Below are 25,153 nucleotides of genomic sequence, written 5' to 3' on the forward strand. Positions count from 1 at the left end.
GATCTTAGTTTTCTGAATGGTGAGCTTTAAGCCAACTTTTTCACTCTCCTCTTTCACTTTCATCAAGAGGCTCTTTAGTTCTTCACTTTCTGCCATAAGGGTGGTGTCATCTGCATATCTGAGGTTATTGATATTTCTCTCGGCAATCTTGATTCCAGCTTGTGCTTCACCCAGCCCAGTGTTTCTCATGATGTACTCTGCATAGAAGTTAAATAAGCAGGGTGACAATATACAGCCTTGACGTACTCCTTTCCCTATTTGGAACCAGTCTGTTGTTCCATGTCCAGTTCTAACTGTCGCTTCCTGACCTGTATACAGATTTCTCATGAGGTAAGTCAGGTGGTCTGGTATTCCCATCTCTTTCAGAATTTTCCACAGTTTGTTGTGATCCACACAGTCAAATGCTTTGGCATATTCACTAAAGAAGAAATAGATGTTTTTCTGGAACTCTCTTGCTTTTTCAATGATCCAGCAGATGTTGGCAATTTTGTCTCTGGTTCCTCTGCCTTTTCTACAACCAGCTTGAACATCTGGAAGTTCACAGTTCACGAATTGTTGAAGCCTGGCTTGGAGGATTTTGAGCACTACTAATGTTACTGAAAACTGGGTTTCCCTCTTGGTGGATGTTGAGCCAAAAGACACAGCCAAATCAAAGATTGGAAGCAGGAAATATTTATTAATAAAAATAGGGAGGACACTGGGGAATCTTTCCCAAGGCAGTATCTCCCTTAACAGCAAAGCTGGAAAAGTTTTAAGCTAGGGTACATGAATATTCACGATTAGGCTTGAGTCCAAGCTTTAGTTGATTAAAGTCAGAAGGATCAGTAAAGGTCAGCATGGTCAGCCTTTGGTTTCAGTAGATCTGGTGGTTGAGGCCTCGAGCTACTCTTTTCCATTAAAAGAGAACTAGGAATTTTCCCAACTGATGTGTTATCTTTGCTACTGTTATTTTTCTTGCCTGATAATTTCTGCATTCTTTGGTCTCTTAAGATCATTGATTACTAAGACCTGTTCACGGGCAAGCATTGTGGCCAGGCTTAGGTCCCAGAATGACTTTGGCTTAGGCCAAAAATGGCTTCTCTTATGTCAGGAAAATCATGTCTGATTTTCTTTCTCTGGGGACCTCTACCTTTTCTGCTTACACAAAGATTCAGAGTAGTCAGAATATAGCTGTACTCAAGGTGATGATTTATTATAGCAAAAGGCTAGAAAGCAAATCAGCCAAGGGAGAAGGCTCATGGGACGAAGTCTGCAGGAAACTAGGACAAGTTTCCAAGAGTCCTCTCCCAGTGGAGTCACAGAGAAGGAGTTTAATTTCTCCGGTATCAAACTGTGACCGCACATGCAGAACTGCCAGGGAAGCCCATTAGAGACTTGTTGCTCATGGTTTTTAGTGTGCCTGGTCACTAAAACCAGCACCCTCTTTTTAGAATAATTCCAGGCTCCCAGAAGGAAAGTAGCTACTCAGCATAAACTACCTTGCTGATACAGTTTAGGCTCAGTGAGCCAGTCTTGTCAATGCTGGGAATGGTGGGAACCCTGGCATGGTCTAGGCTCCCAGACTCCAGCGAGGATCTATCTTTCAAGGAGGCCTTCCTAAGGATAGCAGTCTCAGGCCTGCTATGGTAATTGTTTTATATACAACTAGCTTTTTTCCTTTCCTTCTGCTATGCAAATCAGAACATTGAAAGAATGCTTATGTCTTCTCAGTGACCAAATTACTCAGATTTATATAACAGTGGCAGATGACATGCGGAGAAGGGGAAGCAGAAAGGGATGTTGCATGCTTTGGCGATTACTTTCATTTTCTCATCCTCAGATGACTAGTTTTTAGTTTCTGTATCAGTCCACTACTATTTGTTTAAAAAACTGTAGGCTTATTGCTAGTACTATTTTGAAAGTTGTACTCTGAAAATCATACTTTGTGCTTTGAAGTGATTGGATTGTTTTCTCTTAAAAAATACACCAGTTCCTAAAAACAACCCACAGAATGGGAGTAGGATAGGGAACTTGTATCTAGAATACATAAAGATTTATTACAGTTCATTGACAAAAGACAAATAACCCAGTTTAAAAAATGAAGAAAGATCTGAATAGACATTTCTCCAACTAATATCTACAAGTGTCCAATAAACCTGTGAAAAGATGCTTAATATCATTAGCCATCAGGGAAAGGCATTCAAAACTATAGTGACTTACTGCTTCAGAAACACTAGGATGGCTATGATAAAAACACATAATAGCATGTTGCTGAGGATATGAAGAAACTGGGACTCTCATATGCTGCTGATGGGAATATAAAATGGTATGACTGCTGTGGAAAAGTCTGGCAGTTCCTCAAATGATTACACATTAATATACGATCCAGCAGTTTCACTCCTAGTGATGCCCAGAACTCGGCCTCTGGGCACTAGGGCCAAATCAAATCTCAGAGGCAGAGTTTTGGGTGAAGTAGAAAACAATACTGGGCTGGATGAATTACAAGCTGGAATCAAGTTTGCTGGGACAAATATCAGCAACCTCAGAAATGCAGATGATAACACTCTAATGGCAGCTAGTGAAGAGGGGCTAAAGAGCCACTTGAGGAGGGTGAAAGAAGGGGGTGAAAAAGCTGGCTTAAAACTCAACATTCAAAAGATCATGGCATCTGGTGCCATCACTTCATGGCAAATAGATGGGGAAAAAGTGGAAACAGATTTTATTTTCTTGAGCTCCAAAATCACTGTGGCTCATGGGGTGACTGCGGCCATGAATTAAAAGACGCTTAATCCTTGGAAAAGCTATGACAAACCTGGAAAGTGTAGTAAAAAGCAGAAACATCACATTGCTGACAAAGGTCCATATAGTCAAAGCTATGGTTTTCCCAGAAGTCAGGTATGGATATGAGAGTTGGGCCATAAAGATTGAGTGCCAAAGAACTGATGCTTTTAAATTGTATTGGAGAAGACTCTTGAGAGTCCCTTGGACAGCAAGGAGATTGGTTCAGTTCAGTTCAGTATCTCAGTCATATCTGACTCTTTGAGACCCCATGGATTGCCCTGTCCATCACCAACTCCTGGAGCTTGCTCAAACTCATGTGCATTGAGTCAGTGATGCCATCCAACCATCTCATCCTCTGTTGTCCCCTTCTCCTCCTGCCTTCAATCTTTCCCAGCATCAGGGTCTTTCAGATGAGTCAGTTCTTCACATCAGGTGGCCAAAGGATTGGAGTTTCAGCTTCAGCATCAGTCCTTCCAATTTCAGGACTGATTTCCTTTAGGATTGACTGGTTTGATCTCCTTGCAGTTCAAGGGACTCTTAAGAGTCTTCTCCAATATCACAGTTCAAAACATCAGTTCTTTGGCACTCAGCTTTCTTTATAGTCCAACCCTCACATCCATACATGACTACTGGAAAAACCGTAGCTTTGACTAGATGGACCTTGGTTGGCAAAGTAATGTCTCTGCTTTTGAATATGCTGTCTAGGTTGGTCATAGCTTTTCTTCCAAGGAGCAAGTGTCTTTTAATTTCATGGCTGCAGTCACCTTCTGTAGGGATTTTGGAGCCAAGAAAATAAAGTCTCTGACTGTTTCCATTGTTTCCCCATCTATTTGCTATGAAGTGATGGGACTGGATGCCATGATCTTAGTTTTTTGAATGTGGAGTTTTAAGCCAGCCGTTTCACTCTCCTTTTTCATTTTCATCAAGAGACTCTTCAGTTCCTCTTTGCTTTCTGCCATAAGGGAGGTGTCATCTGCATATCTGAGGTTATTGATATTTCTCCTGGCAGTCTTGATTCCAGCTTGTGCTTCATCCAGGCCGGCATTTTGCATGATGTGCTCTGTGTATGTTAAAAAAGAAGGGTGACGATATACAGCCTTGACCTACTCCTTTCCCTATTTGGAACCAGTCTGTTGGTCCATGTCCAGTTCTAACTGTTGCTTCTTGACATGCATACAGATTTCTTAGGAGGCAGGTAAGGTGGTCTGGTATTCCCATCTCTTCAAGAATTTTCCACAATTTGTTGTGATCCACACAGTCAAAGGCTTTGGTATAGTCAGTAAAGCAGAGGTAGATGTTTTTCTGAACTCTCTTGCTTTTTCTATGATCCAACAAATGTTGGCAATTTGATCTCTGGTTCCTCTGCCTTTTCTAAATCCAGCTTGAACATCTGGAAGTTCTCAGTTCATGTACTGTTGAAGACAGCTTGGAGAATTTTGAGCATTACTTTGCTGGTGTGTGGGATGAGTACAACTGTGCGGTAGTTTGAGCGTTCTTTGGCATTGCCTTTCTTTGGGATTGGAATGAAAACTGACCTTTTCCAGTTCTGTGGCCACTGCTGAGTTTTCCAGATTTGCTGACATATTGAGTGCAGGGGTTTCACAGCATCATGTTTTAGGATTTGAAATAGCTCAGCTGGAATTCCATTACCTCCACTAGCTTTGTTCATAGTGATGCTTCCTAAGGCCCACTTCACTTCAGACTCCAAGATGTCTGGCTCTAGGTGAGTGATCACACCATCATAGTTATCTGGGTTATGAAGATCTTTTTTGTATAGTTCTTCTGTGTGTTCTTGCCACCTTTTCTTAATGTCTTCTGCTTCTGTTAGGTCCATACTGTTCCTGTCCTTTATTGTGCCCATCTTTGCATGACATGTTTTCTTGGTATCTCTAATTTTCTTGAAGAGATCTCTAGTCTTTTCCATCCTGTTGTTTTCCTCTATTTCTTTGCATTGATCACTGAGGAAGGCTTTCTTATCTCTCTTTGCTGTTCTTTGGAATTCTGCATTCAGATGGGTATATCTTTCGTTTTCTCCTTTGGCTTTAGCTTCTCTTCTTTTCTCAGCTAGGAGATCAGTGAATCCTAAAGGAAATTAATCCTGAATATTCATTGAAAGGATTGATGCTAAAGCTGAAACTCCAATCCTTTGGCCCCCTGATGTGAAGAACTAGCTCATGTTAAAGACCCTGATGCTGGGAAAGATTGAAGGCAGGAGAAGAAGGGGATGACAGAAGACGAGATGGTTGGATGGCATCACCAACTCAATTGACATAAGTTTGAGCAAGCTTCAGGAGTTGGTGAAGGCCAGGGAAGGCTGGCATGCTGCAGTTCATGGGGTTGCAAAGAGTCGGACATGACTGAGTGACTGAACTGGACTGAACTGAGACAGCACCAGGACCCTGTCCCAGGCTGCACCATCCTTTCCTGGCTAACACTCCCTTATCTCCGCATTCCCTCCTTTCCCTGATTAGCAACTGTTTGAATCTGCCCTTTGGAAATCAGGGAAGATCGTGGAGGCTGGTGTCTGTTCCCTACAAACAAGGAATGGGTAAAGGGTGCTGGCAGAGAAAGGCTCCTGTGCCCAGGAGGCTCAAAGGGTCCTTCTCAGTTTCATGCATGCGTGCGTGCTAAGTCACTTCAGTTGTGTCTGACTTTTTGTGACCCTATGGACTATGGCCCACCAGGCTCCTCTGTCCATGGGATTCTCCAGGCAAGAATACTGCAGTGGGTTTCCAGTTCATACTCCAGGGGATATTCCCATCCCAGGGACTGAATGCATATCTCTTATGTCTCCTGCATTGGCAGGGAGGTTCTTTACCACTAGCGCCACCTGGGAAGTTTCACTAGGTATACACATACAAAAACATATATCCATCCAAAAACTTGGACAAGAATATTCATAGCAGTATTATTCATAATAGCCAAAAAGTAGAAGCAACCTAAATGCTCATCAACTGATTCCATTTATATAAAATACTCGGAATAGCTAAATGGATTGTGAAAGAAAGTAGATTAGTGATTGACAGGGGCTGGAAGGATTGAGGGTGATTGCTTAGGGGTGCAGGGTTTCTTTTTGGAGTAGTGAAAGTGTTCTAAAATTGATTATGGTGATGATATGCAGCTCTGTGAACATAGTAAAAAGCTCTGAATGATACACTTTAAATGGGTACATTGAATGGTATGTGAGTTATATCTTGATAAAACTGTTGGAAAAACGTACCCATTCTTAAGAGAAAATAAAGTGAATTATTTGTTCATTATCATGAACAGCTGATCTGAAATACTCTTGTATTTATTAAAATTTATAATGTATATTTTCAGACACAAGTCAGTTACTAACTTCATTGGACTATCACTTGTTCATTCTGAAGAGGAGTGATTAGGAAACCAGAAGAGAAATGAGACTCTGTTGGGAATGGTTTAAGCAATTTCTTCTTTGCAGGTATGACATACCTGTGTTTCTGTCAGGTGTCTTACTTTAGAAATAAACCTTGGTTTTCATCACCTGGTTCCTGGCTGCTTATGTTGCCCAAATGGTGACTGATGGTGGGACTTCCCTAAGAAGTTCTTGGCTGGAAGCTTCGCCTCCTGGGGGTCTTAAGTGTCAGTTAGAATGCTCATCTATTAGCCTCTGAATATTATTAAGTCATATGGATGTGAATTGATTTGTGTTTAGGTACAGGAAGTGAGTTTTCCTCCTACTTGCTTTTTGTTTTATTCAAAATTCATCAGTTCACTTGCACTATAACAGTATATTATTAAAAAAACAAAACAACAACCCCCCAGTATATAGTACACAAATCTTTGTATGTAATGATCTTCCTGACATATGTTTCTTTCTTTTTTTAAAATCTTGTTCAGCGTATACCTGGGAAGGCATGACTGGCCATACAGTCTGTGTTCCGCCGAGTCTGCTGCTTTGCATTAGTCCCATATCAGTGTCTGGCAGGGAGAAAGAATCCTGAGGAGTCTGGGACAACTTTCTTACTCCTCGTGAGACAATCTCGCAGTGACTTCAGTCTGTTTTTCGAAGTATTGTAAATTCTTAGCCAGACAATCCCTCAAACTCATGTTCAAAGGCAAATACCAAAGCATATCCTGAAACCGAATATAAATGAATTTTAGATTGGCTGCCGTTTTAGCTGATACACATCATTGCTCCCCTCATCTTGATTCTTGCACACTTGTCAAAGGAGCTAGAAGCTCTAACTTCAGTGGGTGTTTCAGAAATATTAAATAATGCATTTTTCATATTTCCCAAGATGGTTAGATAGCATCACTGACTCAGTGGACATGAATTTGAGCAAACTGTGGGAGACAGTGAAGGACAGGAAAACCTGGTGTGCTGCAGTCCTTGGGGTCGCAAAGAGTCGGACACGACTTAGAAACTGAACAACAGCCGCGAGAGGACATTATTCCGTATCTTGTAATCTCAGCAAGGACTGGCCTCACAAAGCAAGGATGGCTGGGAAGGTGAAACCCTGTGTCCTGCTGATCAGTCCCTTCTGGCACTACTATGCTCTTTCCTTACATCATGCTGTGGTCCTCATAGGAGAGTGGTCATCTCATTTCCTTTGTGACTTGACTTTCTGAGATTCTCCGTTTTATGGGACTGTGGAGTTGCTGTGTGACACAGGTCTAATGACCAGATGTGCTGTTTCTTTGGTGTCTCCACGATCGATATTCTTGTAATTCCCTTCAGGAATTTTAATACTGTTCAATCTGTATTTAAATTATTAAATCTGACAGTAAGAAGGAGGACCCTTGGCAGAAATTGAGTATTTGAGAATGACCAGTTAACGAACACCTAGGCAACTTCATAGAGCAGGCAAAAACAGATCTTTCAAGCAAAGGGGATCTGTCTTTATCTCCGAGTAGCTGGTGTCGGGATGCCAAACCACAGAACCGCCATTAGTTTGGATATTATGGATTAGTTTACTGGAGAAGTGGGTTGTGATGTTAACGTGGTTCAGATCATTCTTTCTGTCCTTGTCCCACACCTGTCATCCTGCAGAGCTCCTGCATGCAGTCATATCATGCTGTTAGGCTCAAAGCCACACCAAGGAACTCTAGCCAGTAGGCATTTGTGGCAAGAGGAACAAAAAGTTGATGAAAGTCTTACCTGCTTTTGTTTTCTCTCTCCCATCTGCTACATCCTTACCAGGCAAAAGTAGAAGAAAAGATCCAAGAGGTCTTCAGTTCTTACAAGTTCAACCACCTTGTACCAAGGTAAGCTGTCTGAGTGGATCTGGGAAATACCATCTCCTGTGGGAGCCTTTCTTCTCTCCTCCTTGAGCTTGTCCAACCTTGGGGTGTTATAGCTATGAGGCTGGTGTTTCCTCTCCTTGTGGCTCCCTGAAGATGCTCCTGACGCCAGCTTCTGCCACTATTAAAATACCGACTGGAGGAGTTGTGCGCTTGAGCTGGGCCATCAGGTGTTACATGGGGATCCCCCTCAGGGCCTGAACTCTGAGCTCTGAAGATGGAGAGAGAGAAAAAGTTTGTGATCCTGTAGCTTAGTTCTGACCCGCTGCACTGGCGTTCAGAACTCTCAAGTTTTCTCTTTCACGTAACACTTTGAAACAGATGTAGAGTCAGGGGGATGGCAAAGGATGGATTCCTTTAGTGCATATTATGACTTGACTGGGGAAATGTGGGGTATTTGAGCCTCTCCTAGCCTGGCCCTTGTTGGTGGCTGTGCAGCAGATTCTCGGGGCCACACTTTAAGTGAGAAAGACAATGCCTTTTGTTTTCCTTGGTGCTTAGCAAATTGAAGCCTTCTAGGCTCTTTTGAGGCAGAAATTCCAAAAGGGGGATTATAAACAGAAACTTATCAATTTGAACCTTCATTTTCTCTTTTTTCCCCCCAGTTTTGTAATGTATCACACTAGAATTTCATAAGGGCGTTTCTCTTGTAATCACAGATTGCTTCTCTGAAATCACCCTGTGCGATCTTTCCTCATCAGTAGTTCAAGTTGTGTTTGCTCATCGTTTTATATTGATGTTACAGTACTTTTCCTAGACAATCTCTGAACATAGAGTAGTTGGGCCACTGGCTGGTTCTCTCTGGGTGGGAAGCTTATGGGTCTAAAATCTGGCCCGATTTTGTTCACGTCTCCCAACTTCCTGACGCCTCCTCACACGCTGACTCCTGGGCAAGTCAGTCTCTGGGTACTTTTACTTACTGGAGCATTACAAATATTTCTAGCCTCAGTTAACTTTGTGTCTTTGTTTTTTGTCCCTATTTCCCTAAAAAAGAAGTTTAGCTAGAAAACTCTGATTCGCCAAGATAGAAAAAGAGTCAGAAAAAGGGAAAGCCAGGTGGTAAAATTCTCTTCAACTTCCTTCCTTGGGGAAGGAAAGCATCAGCTAAGCAGAGAAGTCTTTTTCCAAACTGCTAACCTAAATCTCTGCATTAACCCAAAGCCCCGACCTCAGAAAATGAATTATGGCTCTTGTCATGAGTGGCAGCTGGAGCTTAGCAAATGGCACTGTTTATGTAAACAGCTCAGGGAGAAGGAGCCCTCTGGCCAGTACAGGCTGTTTTCCCGGAGGTGGTGGGACTTGGTAATGCTGTGGGGCATGGTGGCTTCAGGAGGGGTTTGTGGTTAGAGTTGCACTGGGATGACTCACCTGTTGTTCTCTGAGTCTCTGTCCACTGTGGACATATGTCTTCTGTGTTTGCAGAGGACCTTTGATCATTTGACATTCCCTTGTCACCCACCATAAGAGTAGAGGCCTTGGGCTTTCCTTTTATCCTTACTGAGATGGGAGGGAGATTGGGAGGTTATAATCTGAGAAGCTGTGTTTGGGGAGTGGTAGTAGAGGACAGTAAAGGAGGGAAGTCCCTTGATTCATAGGTCTTTAGGTAAGATGTGGGTAGAAAACAAAAAGTGTTCCTCCTTCGTGGAAATAGAATACATTAGGGCTCTGGATTTATTTCAGGAATCTGACATTTCCCATTTTATCATTGTTGCCTATGAAAATGAGTGTTTTAAAGGATGCTAAATAGCATCTTATGTCACAGCATGCTAATTAATATAGAGACATTACACATTGTGGGTGAATAACAGAATGTAAATCAGCTTATCAATATAAGGCTGGGGCCGAACATCTTCACCATAGAATGAATTTCTGGGACATAAGAAGAGATATGAAAATTTAATCAGCATTTTAAATTACTGTCACAGTTATAATATTTAACATTTCATCAGTCAAATTTAAAAATTTTGATATTATATTGCAGGAATAAACCTTCCTTGTTAGCTACAGTGAATATTCAGATGTTAGCGATTAATCTAGGTGACACAGCTTGTTTGTGTCTCTGAGGTCATGATGGTGATTGGATGTGATAGAAACACACACATACTCCTGAGACCACTGGCCATGCCCTGGCCCAGGGATGTCAGGGATGATTCTGAGAAGGCATCCATCTATTCAGCCTTTCAGAGCCACTGCCAAGTAGAAGATTTGGCTGAAATTCAAGGCTGAAGCTGAATGTTGTTACATCCTGCCATTTTTTCCTCATCCCAGAAATGGTTTTCCTTGCTCTCAGACTGTGAAACATGCATCTTCTCTGGAGTGAGGTGGTCCATCCCAAGAAGGCTTTGGACCATGCTTTGAACAGTTTTGTTTATCAGCGTCCTGCTTTCCCATAAAAGTTAATTTTTCCTTCCCTCTGGTTAGTCATTCTCACTGTTCACATGCTTACGGATTTACTTTCTTCCATGTATTGTATATTAGCTTTAGTAACAAACCAGTGTGAGTCAGACATAGGCATACATATGTCCCCTCCCTCTTGAGCCTAGCTCCCACCCCACCACCCCCTGGCTGATTCTTAACAGTGTCTTACCCCGTCTTCCTGCTTCATCTATCTTCCCACCTAAGTGTTTTCATCAGTCCAGTTTGTAAATACGTACCGAGTACCTAGTGGGATCGGATAATTTTTCTAAAGCCATGATTGTAGTTATTTTTTTCTCAGCTGAAAATCCTCAGAGGTTTCTTGTGCCAGTTTTTTTTATTGAGGTATAACTGACCTAACATTATATTCATTGCAGGTGTGCAGTGTAATGATTCAGTATTTGTATATACTGCAGTATGGTCACCACAGTAAGTCCAATTAACATTCAGCACCATGTGAAATTGAAAGTCACTCAGTTGTGTCCAACTCTTGGCAACCCAATGGACTGTAGCCCACCAGGCTCCTCTGTCCATGAAATTCTCCAGGCAAGAATACTGGCGTGGCTAGCCATCTCCTTCTTGATTTTCCTGACCTAGGGATTGAACCCAGGTCTCCTGCACTGCAGGCAGATTCTCTACCTTCTGAGCCACCAGGGAAGCCCATTCAGCACTATATGTACTCACAAATTCTTTTTCTTATGATGAGAAGTTTCAACGTCTTCTCTGGTAGCTACTTTCAAATATGCAATGCAGTATTATTATATAAATTAAAAAAACCCTTTATCTTATATTGGAGTATAGCTGATTAACAATGTAGTGATAGTTTCAGGTACACAGCAGAGCAACTCAGCTGTACATACGCATGTATCCATTCTCCCCCAGACTCCCCTCCCATTCAGGCTGCCACATGAAGCAATACAGTATTATTATTGACTAAGGTCACCATGCTGCACATCACTTCTTCATGACTTACTCATTTTATAACTAGAACTTTGTACCTTTTGACCCCCGTCACCTATTTCACTGCCATCCCCTTGCACCTCCCACCTTAGGCAGCTACCAGTCTGTCTTCTGTATCCATGAGCTCAGGGTTTTTTTTTTTTTTTTGGTGGAAGCCCTCGAGTGTCACATACAAGTGAGACTGGGCAGTATTCATCTTTTTGTCTGACTCACTTCACTTAGCATAATGTCCTCCAAGTCTCCCCATGTTACTGCCGGTTCCCTTTGAGTGTTAAATTTCTTAGCTGGCATCCCAGGTCCCTTCTTGACCATTCCTCTTTCATTCCTAACAGCCTGGCCAAGTCCCCAACTTGTCACTTCCCCTGCATGCTTTATATTCATCTGTAGGATGTAGTGAAGCTGTTAGCCACTTGCACCCATTTAAACGCAAATTAACCAAGTTTACAATTTAGTTGCTCAGTTACAATAGCCACGTTGCAAGTGCTCAGTATCCCCACGAGGCTTGTTGCTTCCTGTTAGACAGTACAGACAAAGACTCTTCATCATCACTGCAAGTTCTCTCGGATGGCCCTGGTTTGGTTCCTTTTGTTTCTCTTCCTTCCGGCTGAGCTGTCTTCCCACCATCACTTCACCTCCTCTTCTCCTCTACCTGTAAAAACATTCTCCCTCTTCCAGGGCCGCCACCTCAAGTTCCACCTGTTCACGCAGCCTCCCCTGATCATTTCTTTCTGAATGAGATGCCTCCCCCAACCACTTGAGAGCCTCAGGAACATTTTATATGTTTTTTCTTTATGAAACCTACCCTTTTTTTTTTTTTTCATCATCTTGTAACCACTTATGTCCTTATCTCATTTCCAGTACTGAACTGGAAGCCTTTTTGAAGTAAAGACTACTTATTCTGTGCACAGTACCGTGGGAGTTCAATAAACAATTGTTGAATTGAATACCTAGGGAAGAGAATGCTTCTTCTTTCGTTTCTTTTCTGGAATCAGCAAGCACAGTGAATGTCTCAGATTCTTTGCTTTTTTCTTTCCTTCTGTAACCACACAGACAGACCCCCTTCTGTAAGACCCAGCAAAAAACAGCCGCCCCCTGCCCTTCGCCTGCCTGTGCAGGTGGTCACAGCAGATACAGTCCATCTTAGAGCCAGTGCTGCTGACATCAGGGCCAAGGAGAGCGACTGGCTGCAGCGTACAGACATGATCCTCCAGCCAGGACTGTGGGGCAGCACGTGGAAGTGGAATGTGGGGAGGGAATGATAGCCTGAGGGCTTCCCAGGTGGTGCTAATGGTAAAGAACCTGCCCGCCAATGCAGGAGACATGAGACGTGAGTTTGATCCCTGGGTTGGGAAGATCACCTGGAGGAGGGCATGGCAACCAACTCCAGTATTCATGCTTGGAGAATCCCGTGGACAGAGGAGCCTGGCAGACTATTGCCCGTAGGGTCACAAAGTCGGACACAATTGAAGTGACTTAGCACAGCATAGCACAGTAACAGACGGATGAGTGAGGGGCAGGCAGAGTACAAACCTCAGACCTCAGAGAAGTGACCCCAGAAGAAATGACTGGAACGATAGAGGTGAACTAAGTCAGGGACACAGCGAGGCTCAGGATGGAGAGCCACAACGTATCTGTTCTCAGCTGGACCCCAGAGGAACTTCCTGGGTGGTTTCTTGCTGCCTGGCTAAGTGTGCTTATGGTGGCGTTTCTCGCCCAAATCTACCAGCCACAAGGGAGAGGATCCCCCCAAACATTGGTCAGTATGATTTGCAGACACTTGAGAGGCATTCAGAGGCTGGCCTCTTTTCTCAGGTGTAGGTGTCCTGGGAAGCTGAACAGGTTGCTGTTTTCTACTCATTGACTGTGGGGGGGTAACCAGAAGGTGAGAGTGCGTGTGTGGGTGTGAATGTGCGGGTGTGCCCGTGTGCACACGTGTGTTCTGTACTGGGGGAAGCAGGGGCTGTGAGAGTAGTTTTACTAAAGCTCTTTGTCTTTCCAGGCTTGTTTTGCAGAGAGAGAAGCACTTCCATTATCTGAAAAGAGGCCTCCGACAGCTGACAGATGCCTACGAGGTAAACTCCTCGCCCAGGAGCTCTCTCTATCAGATTATCCGCCTTAATCTTTCTTTTCTTTTTTCTGTTTGGATGTAAAAGGCATGTGTGGGCTTGGCCTGTTGCAGGTTCGGTTGCTGTCCACGTGGCTCTGGTAGGATCCAGGTGCACAGCTGCCTGGCCCCACAGAGCTGGGACACCTACTTCTGAAACTAAAGCTCCTCTAGTCTCTCCTTGCTCAGAGCTACTGGAGCCCCCAGCTCGGGGCCGGGGGGCTTCCTTCCACCCACATCGTGGCTGAGGGGGGTTCATGTGCATTCTTCTAGATGCTCTTTGACTATTAGCTAAAAGGCAGTCTAGATATCCTCACCTGTTTATCCTCACCCCATTGCCCTGTAAGCAGATCTAATTTCTCTACTGGCCAAAGCACCAGTGTATAAGTCCCAGAAACTACTCTGCAATTTAACACGGTAAAAATGCTCAGACATGAAGTGGATTTTAAGTCAATATTCCTTAGAGTCCTTGAGGTCTACAGAGGGGCTCAGGGGAGGGCAGCAGAAGTGGAGGGGAAGGGTGTTGGGACTAGGGGCTGAGTGACAGGCAGAGGGTACATGTGAACCAGAGGCTGCAGTCTTCTGCCCCACTTTCCACAGAGCAGCTCTGCTTTTAACTTGCTTTTTCTTTGGGCCACATTTGATTATTTACCACAAGGGTTTGGGCCTATAGACTCAGGCAAGTGGCATAAGCCAGGGATGTGGGCTGGGTTGCGGTGGTGGGTGATGGTCGGGGGAGCAGAACTGAGGCAAACCGGAGGACCATGCTTTTGCTCTGTTCCTGCCAGCCGCTGTCAAGCAGCATTGCAGACCCAGGGTTGCCGGATCTCTTCTTCTTCTTTGAAATGAAGCCAGAAATTCAGATTTCTCTATGGATCTCTCAACTTGTAGCTGTTACAACTAATCCTAATTAAACAAACAAAACACTACAGGGAACAAACAGAACACATCCATGGGCTACATCTGGCCTGTGGACTTTCAGTATTCAGTCCTTAATGGTTCGGGTCAAGTCAGTCCTGATACAGTTAATACCATGAAAGCTAACAGTTCATGGAATAGTGTGCTAACGTTTGTCATTCATTGTCTCATTTAATCCTCACAGCTAGTCCAGGAGGTAGGTAAGTATTTTTTTCTATATTAGGAAATAGGCTTAGCAAGATTAATTAATTAATTTTCTCAAAGGCATATAGCTAGTGAGGGGCTCAATGGTACAGAATCCACCTGCCAAGCAGAAGCCGTGGGTTCATTGCCTGGGTCAGGAAGATCCCTTGGAGAAGGAAATGGCAACCCACTCCAGTGTTCTTGCCTGGGGAATCCCGTGGACAGAGGAGCCTGGCAGGCCGCAGTCCATGGGGGTCACAAAGAGTTGGACATGACTTAGTGACTAAACCACCACCACCACGTAGCTAATGAGAGAAGGAGCTGGCACTGAAACCCATGGCAACAGCTTCTGTCAGCACACCAGCTGCCCCTAGGTGGTGAGCAAGTTTATGAAGAGGGCAGCTTAGGCCAATGAAAAGAGCACTGGATCGAGAGTCTAAAAACCTGGGTTCTTGTTTCTTACATTTACTGTCTTTGTCATCTGGAAAAAGTTCATCTCTCTGGATCTCATTTATACACCATTTATATACTTTAGATTCGTAAAACTGGGGCGATAATACTACCTGCCTGCCTAGGCTTGAATGCTTGAGTATTTATGGCTTGGATTAGGATCAGGACCTATTCACAGGTCACCTATGGAAACATTTTCTAGCTGCTCAGGCAGAATTAGCCAGTTTCTTCCTTGTGCCCATTACAGCATTTATCCAGCTCTGTGTGTGCACTTGTTTTGTTCTGCCGTATTCCAGAAACACACTAGTGCTTCCGTGTCTGTCTAACACCCTCCTCCTCTACAGATAACCGCACGCATTCTAACCCAAGCACCTCAACAGAAGGAACTGAATTTTTTTCATTCTTGTGCCCCTCGTGCTGGGCATGAGGAGATACTTATTAAATATTTGCTAAATCAATAAACGAGTTAATACAGGAAATCCTTCCTTGTAATTGTGGCTCTCCTTGGGTCTACACTGAGAAAACAATAGCACTTGAGTTTCTGCCGTGGGAAAAGTCCTCTGCTTGGCTTCTTTCAGTGCCTGTCAGGGAAGGACCCATTGGGTTCAGGTTAAACGCCTTTGTCCCGTTGTCTTTTGCTCACATATGGTCACTTCAGCTCCGGGATAAGGCCTTCAGGCAAAGTGTCCTTCATCCCTCCAAGGTGGCCCTTCTCCTTGCCAGGCGGCTGGGAGGGAGACAGATGTCGCCTTGTCAGCAGGGTCTTGGAACGATTCTGAATAAGGGGTGTGTTTTCTGCCCTGCCCCTTTCACAGTGTCTGGATGCCAGCCGCCCATGGCTCTGCTACTGGATCCTGCATAGCCTGGAACTCCTGGATGAGCCCATCCCCCAGATGGTGGCCGCAGAGTGAGTCTGGCTTTGGGGCGCTCCTGGTGTCCCCTGAAATTGGGTGTTGAATTTGAGGGTTCTTTTTGTTCAGTTTCTGTTCTATTTCTTTTGAATGAAAAACACAAGAGTGCTGCAAAGAAAACCATTGCCCTTCTCTTGACCTCCAGTAACTTCCTGAAACTCCTCCGCTTCAGAAGCCCATTGTGTGCCCTTGGGTAGAGCAAGACTTTGAACTTCCAAGAGAAGGATTCTGTTTCTTCTGTGGCCTTTTCTCTGGGCTCTTGCTCTGGTCTTTGAGAAAAGTCTTCATCAACGCCGGAAAAACCTGATTTTTCCAGAAAGTACAGTATACATTTGAATAGCATCTATGGGGAAGCATGTGGCAACCCTGTGGACAAAAATGCCTTTGCTTTCCATAAATACCTGCCCAGAAGTCCCTCCTTGCCAATGCCTGGGGGACGGTCTGGCTCTTGATGGCAGTGGATGTGTTACTGGCTTGGTGTACAGATGTCAGGACATCGTTTTCCTAAACTTCTCGTTAATGATTAGAGATCTAAGCAACTAATTGAATAAGATTCTTCCCAAAGTGCTTCCGCAGAGGGTGTCCTCATTGTGGCTTCTCATCCTTAGAAATTCATCACACTTCATTTATTTTTTTAAAAAAAGATTTTATTTATTTTTGGCTGCACTGGGTGTCTTCGTTGCTGTAAACGGGCTTTAGGCTCCAGTAGTTGCATATGTGGGCTCAGTAGTTGCAGCTTGTGGGCTCTAGAGCACAGACTCAGGAGTTGTGGCCCATGGGCTTAGTTACTCCATGACATGCGGGATCTTTCCGGACTGGGGATCGAAGCATTGTCCCCTGCATTGTAAGGCGGATTCTGAACCAGGGATTCTGAACCAGGGATTCTGAACTGGGGAAGCCCCACAGTTTATATTTTAAGGGAAAAAACTGATCATCACTCTAGTCTGAGGGGTACCCAAGGTAGTAAGGGGCTACCAGGAATTGGCTCTGATGCCCTAGTTCTCACTGAGAGAGAGCACCTTCTCTCAACAGCATCCCCTGCTGCTCCGAAGGTAGAGAGTCGGAGGGAGGCCTGGGGCCAGGTTTGTCTGCCCGCGGTGCACAGGGGCGGCTGTGCCGGGGTGCGTGGAGGCCAGCCTGTGCTCCTCCCTGGCCACAGTCCCTCTGCCTGGGTCACGCTGTCAGGTCAGACGAACAGAACCACACATTGTCTCATTCATTCCGTCTTAACAATAACCTCTCATTCTTGCCTTCCTGGGCAGGGTGTCTTGTGATGAATGTGGATAGAAAAGATAATAAAGAATTAGGCCATTAACCCTTGTGATGTGTACAGTGCTTTCAGAGGGAGAGGAAAAATACGCATTGTCTTCCACATCACAGAGCTGCTGCAAGCCTAGTTGCTTCTAGCTCTGGATGTAGAGTTGGACACAGTTTCTGCAGTAACAGGAATTTAATTGTCAAAATAAAGGCCTGTGTGTTTTTGAAATACCAGTTGGGGGTTGGGGGTTGTTTGGGAAGTTCCCCCCACCCGTCACATACACAGTCGAGATAGATGGAATGGGAAAATCGGATGTGAGAGAAGACAGAAGACTCTGGAGGAGTCGGTGAGAGTGAAGTACAGACGCCCCCTAGAGAAACAGCGGTTTGGAGCAGGAAGGAGGCCCCCTGTGGGTGTAAGCTGATCGGAAGTGGGAAGATGGTGAAGGGCTTCCTGAAGTGGCAGAACCTGGATCAGCATCAGTTCTGGGTTTTTCTAGGTTCTGTACTCGGAGTTGTATGTTGCTCAGTCTCTCAGTCGTGTCCGACTCTTTGTGACCCCGTGGCCTGCAGCACGCTAGGCTTCCCTGTCCTTCACCATCTCCTGGAGCTTGCTCAAACTCATGTCCGTTGAGTCAGTGATGCCATCCAACCATCTCGTCCTCTGTCGTCCCCTTCTCCTCCTGCCTTCAGTCTTACCAGAAGGGAAAGGGTCTTTTCTAATGAGTCAGCTCTTCGCATCAGGTGGCCAAAGTACTGGAGCTTCAGCTTCAACATCAGTCCTTCCAATGAATATTCAGGACTGATTTCCTTTAGGATTGACTGGCTGGATCTCCTTGCAGTCCAAGGGACTCTCAAGAGTCTTCTCCAACACCAGAGTTTCAAAGCATCAATTCTTCAGTGCATTATGGTGTTGTATTGGTAAAGCTTTTCTGAGGAAATAAATGTTGGAGCAGCTTTTGTGACAACATCAGCTAGGAAGAGAGGACCCCGTTGAAGGGCTTTTCACACTGAACAATTGAAGACAACATAAATATCAATAGTTGGGGATGTCGTAAGTGTAAAGTTTAGGTGAAGTCTCTGTGTCGTGATACATACAGTGAAATATTATGCAGCCACTTAAAAATTAAAAAGTTAGCAGGTGTTTGGTAGGCCTATGGTGATCATTTCATAGTATATACAAATATCAAATCATAACATTGTACACCTGAACCTAATGTTACGTGTCAGTTGTACCTCACTTAAAAATTTGTATATACACATAATCGTGTGTATTTATATACGGGCTTCACTGGTGGCCCAGAGGGTAAAGAATCTGCCTGCAATGCGAGAGACCTGGGTTCGATCCCTGAGTTGAGAAGATCCCCTGGGGAAGGGAACAGCTACCCACTCCAGTATTCTGGCCTGGAGAATTCCATGGACTGTACAGTCCATGGGGTCGCAAAGAGTTGGACATAACTGAGCAACTTTCACTATACTGTACTATATTTATATATAAAAATGTGTGTGTTTAATAGAGATACTCATGATTTAAATGAGAAAAGGTAGTTAAAGATTCATTTTTTATAGATTAAAATTAAAGGTGGTTCTACACATAGAAATAAACAGAAGGATGTATAGCATAACATGTATAGGATAACACAATAGGAGTTATTTGTGTGGACGATGGGGTTAAAGGTAATTTTTTTTCTTTTCTAATCTTATTTGCATTTTCTAAAATTTCTACAATGAATCCATTGTTTTGTAATCAAAAGAATGTTTTAAAATTTAGAAGCTGATTTGTCCTGATTGCAAGAGCTGCTTGATAGTTAATGACTGAAATTTTCTGTTTCACAGCCACCTTCAAAGCTTTACCTGTGGTTCTTCTGAACATTGATTTAACAAACTTTTAAAGAATTACCTAGACTTTCCAATAATGAACTTTGTCTTATGCCTAGCAGGCAGTTAATTCTAGGTGCTAATAATATTTGTTAGGAACAGAGCCTAGTAGCTTGACTTATAATAGTATAAACTCTTTTTAGTAAGAAATAGAAAAATCTTAATGACTTCTATTAAAATATGGGGATTTTTTTTTAAAGACTACCTAATTTTGGAGATTGCTTTTTTATTTGTTTTGCACAGGGAGAAGAAATGCTTGGAAAATGTGGTCAGATTTTTTTTTTTTTCCTTTATACAAATGTTAAGGTGACATAGAGGGTGTGTTTAGCTCTGGAGTTTATTCTTCTACTGTCCTCTGTCTCTGCTCCCCGACCTAGTGTGCAACGCACACACATTCACACACATGGGTTTCTTTCTCTTTCCTGTTTTGTTCACATTTGTGCTTCCATTTGTCCTGGGAACAATATGACAAGCTGAGGTCCCTCTAGTGGACAAACCACTTTTGTCAGCTCCTGTGACGGCTGACCAGAACCAGCAAGGCCAGGCTTTTACTGCTGGTGTCAAACCTTTCAGGAATGATATATTCAGTTCAAGAATAATATATTCAATAATAATGTATTTATAGGAATTAAGTGTGCCCTTCTTAAGAGAGTGTATCCATAAATTTATATATGTGTTTACCTCAAATAAATTAATATTTTGGAAACACACTAAGTACATTTGCTTTGTTAATGACTTTGGCACTGAAGGAAGCATTTTTTTAAAAATGAGAATCCCTTGCTTCGTTATTGAAAGCTACTTAATGAAACACATGGAGTAAAATGAAAACCCCAGGGAAACCATGGCAATGTTAAGTTAGGTCTTTTAGCTTCTATAAGATCTGAAAATTATCTTTAACTTAAAAATTGTTTTAGGACCTTTCCATTTGTAAAGTTTTCCCAAATATTAAATTTAAATTTTCATGTGCCAGTGTTTTGTCATTTCCCTTTAGAAAGTTTATCAGTAGCTTGTCTCTCGAATAGCTCCTAAAATATCTCTCCTTTTAATTTTAAATCTAATCTGTCTGTTTCCTTATCTTTCAATGAAGATAGCTTATGTCTTCTTTTGTCTTCTGGGCATTTTTGGCCAGGTGCTGCTGGCATCTAGTAGGGAGAGGTCAGGGATGGTGCTAAATGTTCTCCACAGGACAGTCCCTACAACAAAGCATTGTCCAGCCCAAAATATCAATAGTGCCGCAGTGGTGAAACTCTGCTCTAAAATAACCATCTTCAGTTTTTCTTAAATCTAAACTAATTTTTTCTTATATCTTAGTTTAGATATAATTCTTCTTGCTACAGAGTAGCTTTAATTCTCATTTCTTTACCGAAAATTTGTGTAATTATCCTTTGTATTTTTTATTTTTTAAGTTGTTCAGTCATGTCCAACTCTTTGGGACCCCACGGATTGTGTAGTCTGCCAGGCTCTGTCCATGAAATTCTCCAGTCCAGAATACTGGAGTGGGTAGCTGTTCCCTTCTCCAGGGGATCTTCTCGACCCAGGGATTGAACTCAGGTCTCCCACATTGCAGGGGTTTCTTTAACATCTGAGCCACCAGGAAGCCCTATCCTTTGTATACTTGAGGTACTTTGCTGGGTAGCTCCCTCACTTTGGTATTCTGTAATAATAAGCCTTGGAATCACTTCTATATTGAGACATTTTTACAACTCTGTTCTCAACTTCCTTTGAGTTGGAAAATGGAGTCTTGAACCAGTTATAGTTCTGACCAATACTGTGTTTATGATGCTTTTAAGAAGCATTTTCATTATTGTTCACAACTCATGAACCCTAACCTCTGGTCCTTTTTCTGCTGTGTTCCTTGTTGTTTCCCACCTTATATTTATATACTCTGTTCGTCCCCCACTTCTGCCATCCCTGAGTACATTACTTGCTACTTACATCTGTTTCATTTGTTTCATTCTCTGCTATTTTTGGCTACACTGGTCTTCACACGCAGGCTTTCTCTAGTTGCAGAGAGCAGAGGCTACTCTTCGTTGCAGTACACAGGCTTCTCATTGTGGTCACTTCTCTTTGAGGAGCATGGGCTCTGGGGCACGTGGGTCTCTACAGGTGCTCAGTTGCTGCATGGCATGTGGGATCCTCCTGGACCAGAGATCAAACCCGTGTCCCTTGCATTGGCAGGAGGATTCCCAACCACTGGACCACCAGGGAACTCCCTCATTTGTTTTATTCTTGTTGACTTCTGATTTACTATTATTCTGGGCTTCCTCTCCTTACAGATTTCCTGCTTGTTTTGATTATTTGCTTTTAAGCCCTTCATCCACACTGGTGACAGTGCTGTCCAGAATCAACCAGCTTTAGATCTGTCCTTAATCATCCCCTAAAAGTCTGAGTAAATCGTTGATACTCTTGCTTTGAACTTGATCCTCTTATAGTTTTTATGTACTTTCTAATAGCTGGATGATAGAGCACTAGTGTTCAATAGAACTTCCTAAAGCAATGGGAATGTTTTATGTTTTGTGGCAGCCACTAGTCCCATGTAGCTATGGAGCAGTTGCAGTGCGGCTTGTGTGACTGAGGAGCTCAATTTTAATTAATATAATTAAAATGTGAATAGCCTCATGTGACTAGTGGCTACCTGTTGGACAGAGCAGATGTATCACATCGCTACCCAAAATGTGGTCCCCAGACCAGCAGTATCTCCGTCACTTGGGAACTTGCTAGACGTGCAGAATCTTGGGTCCTTCTAGTCCTGCTGAAATAGATCTGCAGTTTGATGAGATCCTTGGGTGGCTTCTGTACACTCTCAAGTTAGAGAAGCACTGAAACCTGGCTGTACACTGGAGTCACATGGGGAACTTTTAGAACTATTGCCACTTGGGCCCACCGTCAGCAATTCTGATTTAATTGGTACTAGGTATGGCCTGGGCATTGGAATTTTTTTTAAATACATTCCCAAAGTGATTCTAATTACACAGCAAAGACTTGTGGTATTCAAACTTTGTATATATCCACATCACCTGGGAATTTGGTAAAAATACAGAGGCCCAGCTCTTTCCTGCTTCAGCAAGCCTGGGTCTCTGTATTCTTCATTAGCCCTCCAGTGAGTCCAATGTATGCATTTGGGGTTTATTTAGAACCCTGATCTAGGAGATAGTTTCCCACTTTGTTGGAAATTGTCGTGTAAGTGAGAACGAAATGCCTTGCTGACTTGAAAGAAAACTGATCTACTGGATTGCTTACCCCTATGAGTGAGGGAGTGATCTATGATACTTGTTTTTCACAAAGCGTGCCCCTCTGGGTGTTGGCTCAGTGTTTCCTGCTTGCGATTTTTTAAATTAAATTGGTGAATTTCTGGTCTCTAAGCTAAGTTTTTTTCCCCCTTTGGATAGTTAGAGTGTCATTCACATTTTGCTTTTCAGAATTGCTTGGAGTTGTGCCCACAACAGCTGGTAGCTTCGTGGTCAGTGTGCCAGTTCATTAAGGTACAAGTTGGAAAGCCCATGGATCAAAATGTTCTGTAGTTCGGAAGTGCCTCCGAGTTGAGAAGAGCCGAGCCCAGTTCCCCAACACAGCCCTGGAGTCACTCAGATGTAGCCTGTCAGCTGGGGACAGTTGGCGTGGAGGGGTGATTTAATGATGTCTCTGGTACATTCAGATCCCAGCCTACTCCAGACTTTAGGCCTCAGGGTCAGGAGTATTGCATTTGGTGTAATTTTGTCATGGGAGCTGGGGAAGGGAATGGGTAACTAGATGACTTTTCCTTTTCCTTTTCTTTTTTTAACATGTGCTGTTTCCTATCAGTCAAAAAAAAGTTTGTTTTTGTGATACAGAAAACTTTTTGTGCAGACAACTTTTGTTAGACCGGGAATTCCTTTGCCATTTGTTTCCGGGAAATAGGATAAGAATTGATGAAGGTTTGGGAAACGTTAGTGACAAGCTCATTTTCTTTGCAAAAATTAACTGCTATTAAAAACATGCCACAGAATTGTCTTCCTTCTCTGATCATCAACTTTAGTTTCAATCTGTGTGCTTCCTACAGTAAAATTGTGGGTGGAACATGAAGTGAGTGTGTATTGCTTTTAACCTGTGACAGTTTCAGGACTCTACTAGGAAATCAGCAGCATTTTCTATGGCTGTCCCTGCCCAGGTGATGTAGCAGGTCTGAAATCAAAAGTAATCAAATATGACCTGAGAGAGCAGCCATTAACTCATGTCTTACTTGAGATCAAGAAGACTGTGTGATCTCTTTGGCAGCATGGATAAGAAGGAATGAGATGGAAAAGCCCAGGAAAAGAAGGCTGTCTGAGCACTAGAAGGACTCAGATTTGCCCCTGGTTCTCTTAAATGAGGGGCTTCCCAGGTGGCACAGTGGTAAAGAATCCACCTGCCAATGTAGGAGATGCAGGTTCGATCCCCAGATCTGGAAGATCCCCTGGAGAAGGAAATAGCAACTCACTCAGTATTCTTATCTGGAAAATCCCATGGACAGGGGAGCCTAGAGGGCTACATACAATCCGCGGGGTCACAAAGAGTGGGATGCACCTGAGCTTGCACGCACGCATGCTTTTAACTGAGGCCTTGTCCCAATAGGAAGCTGGGATCCTGCTATGTTGGGGAAACAGCTTGAGAATTCTCCTGGGGTCTCCTTTCCGATGAACTTCAGAGGACCTTCTGACAAAGAGGGGCTCTCTTGGTTTCATCTAGAGCAAGCAGATAACTTCTGGGCAAACTGACAACATGCTTGGAAGGAAGGGCTTAGAGGCCAACCCTCAATATAGCAGTTTCCCTCAGTGAAGGCGCTGGAGTTTCTGAAAAGTTCTTCAAAAGCCCACAGCTGGGGATACATTCTTGTTTTCTTTTCTTTTGTTTTTTTTGAAAAGTATTTGCTTGTTTATTTGGCTGCATCAGGTCTTTGTCGTGGCACACTCTCTTTGATCTTTAGTTGTGGTATGCGGGATCTAGTTCCCTGACCAGGGTTTGAACCTGGGCCCCCTGCATTGGAAGCATAGAGTCTTAGCCACTGGATCACCAGGGAAGTCCCTGGCATGCATTCTTGTGATAGGAGTTGGCAGTGCTTAAGTCTGCCACCATGAGCTCAGTGTGCAGAAGCCCACCTCTCATTCTCCTAACCATGGAGACAGACTCCATTGGAAGCTTGTTTCTTGTCAGTGATACGAATAAATATCAGTAGCCCACCAGGGCTGAGGCTTCAACGAGAGTGAGAAGGCACCTCTTTAAATATTTCTGATAGGCCTATGTGAGGGCTCTAGACCAGCATAGTTAGTGGGGGAAAAAGTAATTGAGTATCACCACGATTTAGGCAAAATCCAAACCTCGGAGCTACCCCAAACGCAAGGAGAAGAGACTGGTTCCATAGCTCTGGGGTGGCAAATTGAGAGAAAAGTATGGGAAGGACTGGGTCGAGAAGCATGAGACTCACTCCAGTTCTTTGAAGGGCTATATGTTTCTGCCCGGCCTTGTGTTCCTGGCTTCACAGCCGGGCAAATGCTTAACTACAAAGCTGATCGAGGCAGGGTAGAGAATTCATCCTTTGGATATAGAGAATACATCCTTTACAGATGTATTCAATATATATTCACTAGGTGGGAGGGTGTTTCTTCTCTTTGGGCAGGGCAGAGCCTTGGAAAGGCCTGGACTCTGGTAGAATTCGGTGTTTTGGAATTAATGCTGTCTTTGTTTTTCCCTCTGGCCGTGTGCCTAGCGTGTGTCAGTTCCTGGAGCTGTGTCAGAGCCCAGAAGGCGGCTTTGGAGGGGGCCCTGGCCAGTACCCACACCTTGCACCCACGTATGCAGCGGTCAACGCACTGTGCATCATTGGCACCGAGGAGGCCTATGACGTCATTAACAGGTACAGCCAAAGCCAGCAGGGCCGGACACCCAGCCGGGCTCCCATCTGCTGACGCTGCGCTGACTATCACCTCCCTCCCTTCTCAAGAGAGAAGCTTCTCCAGTATTTGTACTCGCTGAAGCAACCCGATGGCTCTTTTCTCATGCACGATGGAGGTGAGGTGGACGTGAGGTGAGTGGGGTT

General features: G+C 43.8%; 1 protein-coding gene across 1 annotated transcript in view; it reads left to right on the forward strand.

Moving 5' to 3' along the window:
- FNTB (farnesyltransferase, CAAX box, subunit beta) overlaps positions 1-25,153 on the forward strand; it is a 79,105-nt gene that overhangs the window by 25,742 nt on the left and 28,210 nt on the right. Inside the window, exons 2-6 of the mRNA XM_069596812.1 lie at positions 7,925-7,989; positions 13,400-13,472; positions 15,871-15,962; positions 24,824-24,970; positions 25,058-25,141. Of these exons, the coding sequence (XP_069452913.1) occupies positions 7,925-7,989; positions 13,400-13,472; positions 15,871-15,962; positions 24,824-24,970; positions 25,058-25,141 (461 nt within the window). The remainder of the gene's footprint in view (positions 1-7,924; positions 7,990-13,399; positions 13,473-15,870; positions 15,963-24,823; positions 24,971-25,057; positions 25,142-25,153) is intronic.

The sequence above is a fragment of the Ovis canadensis genome, chromosome 7, assembly GCF_042477335.2.
Source record: "Ovis canadensis isolate MfBH-ARS-UI-01 breed Bighorn chromosome 7, ARS-UI_OviCan_v2, whole genome shotgun sequence".
In the NCBI taxonomy this organism is placed as follows: domain Eukaryota; kingdom Metazoa; phylum Chordata; class Mammalia; order Artiodactyla; family Bovidae; genus Ovis; species Ovis canadensis.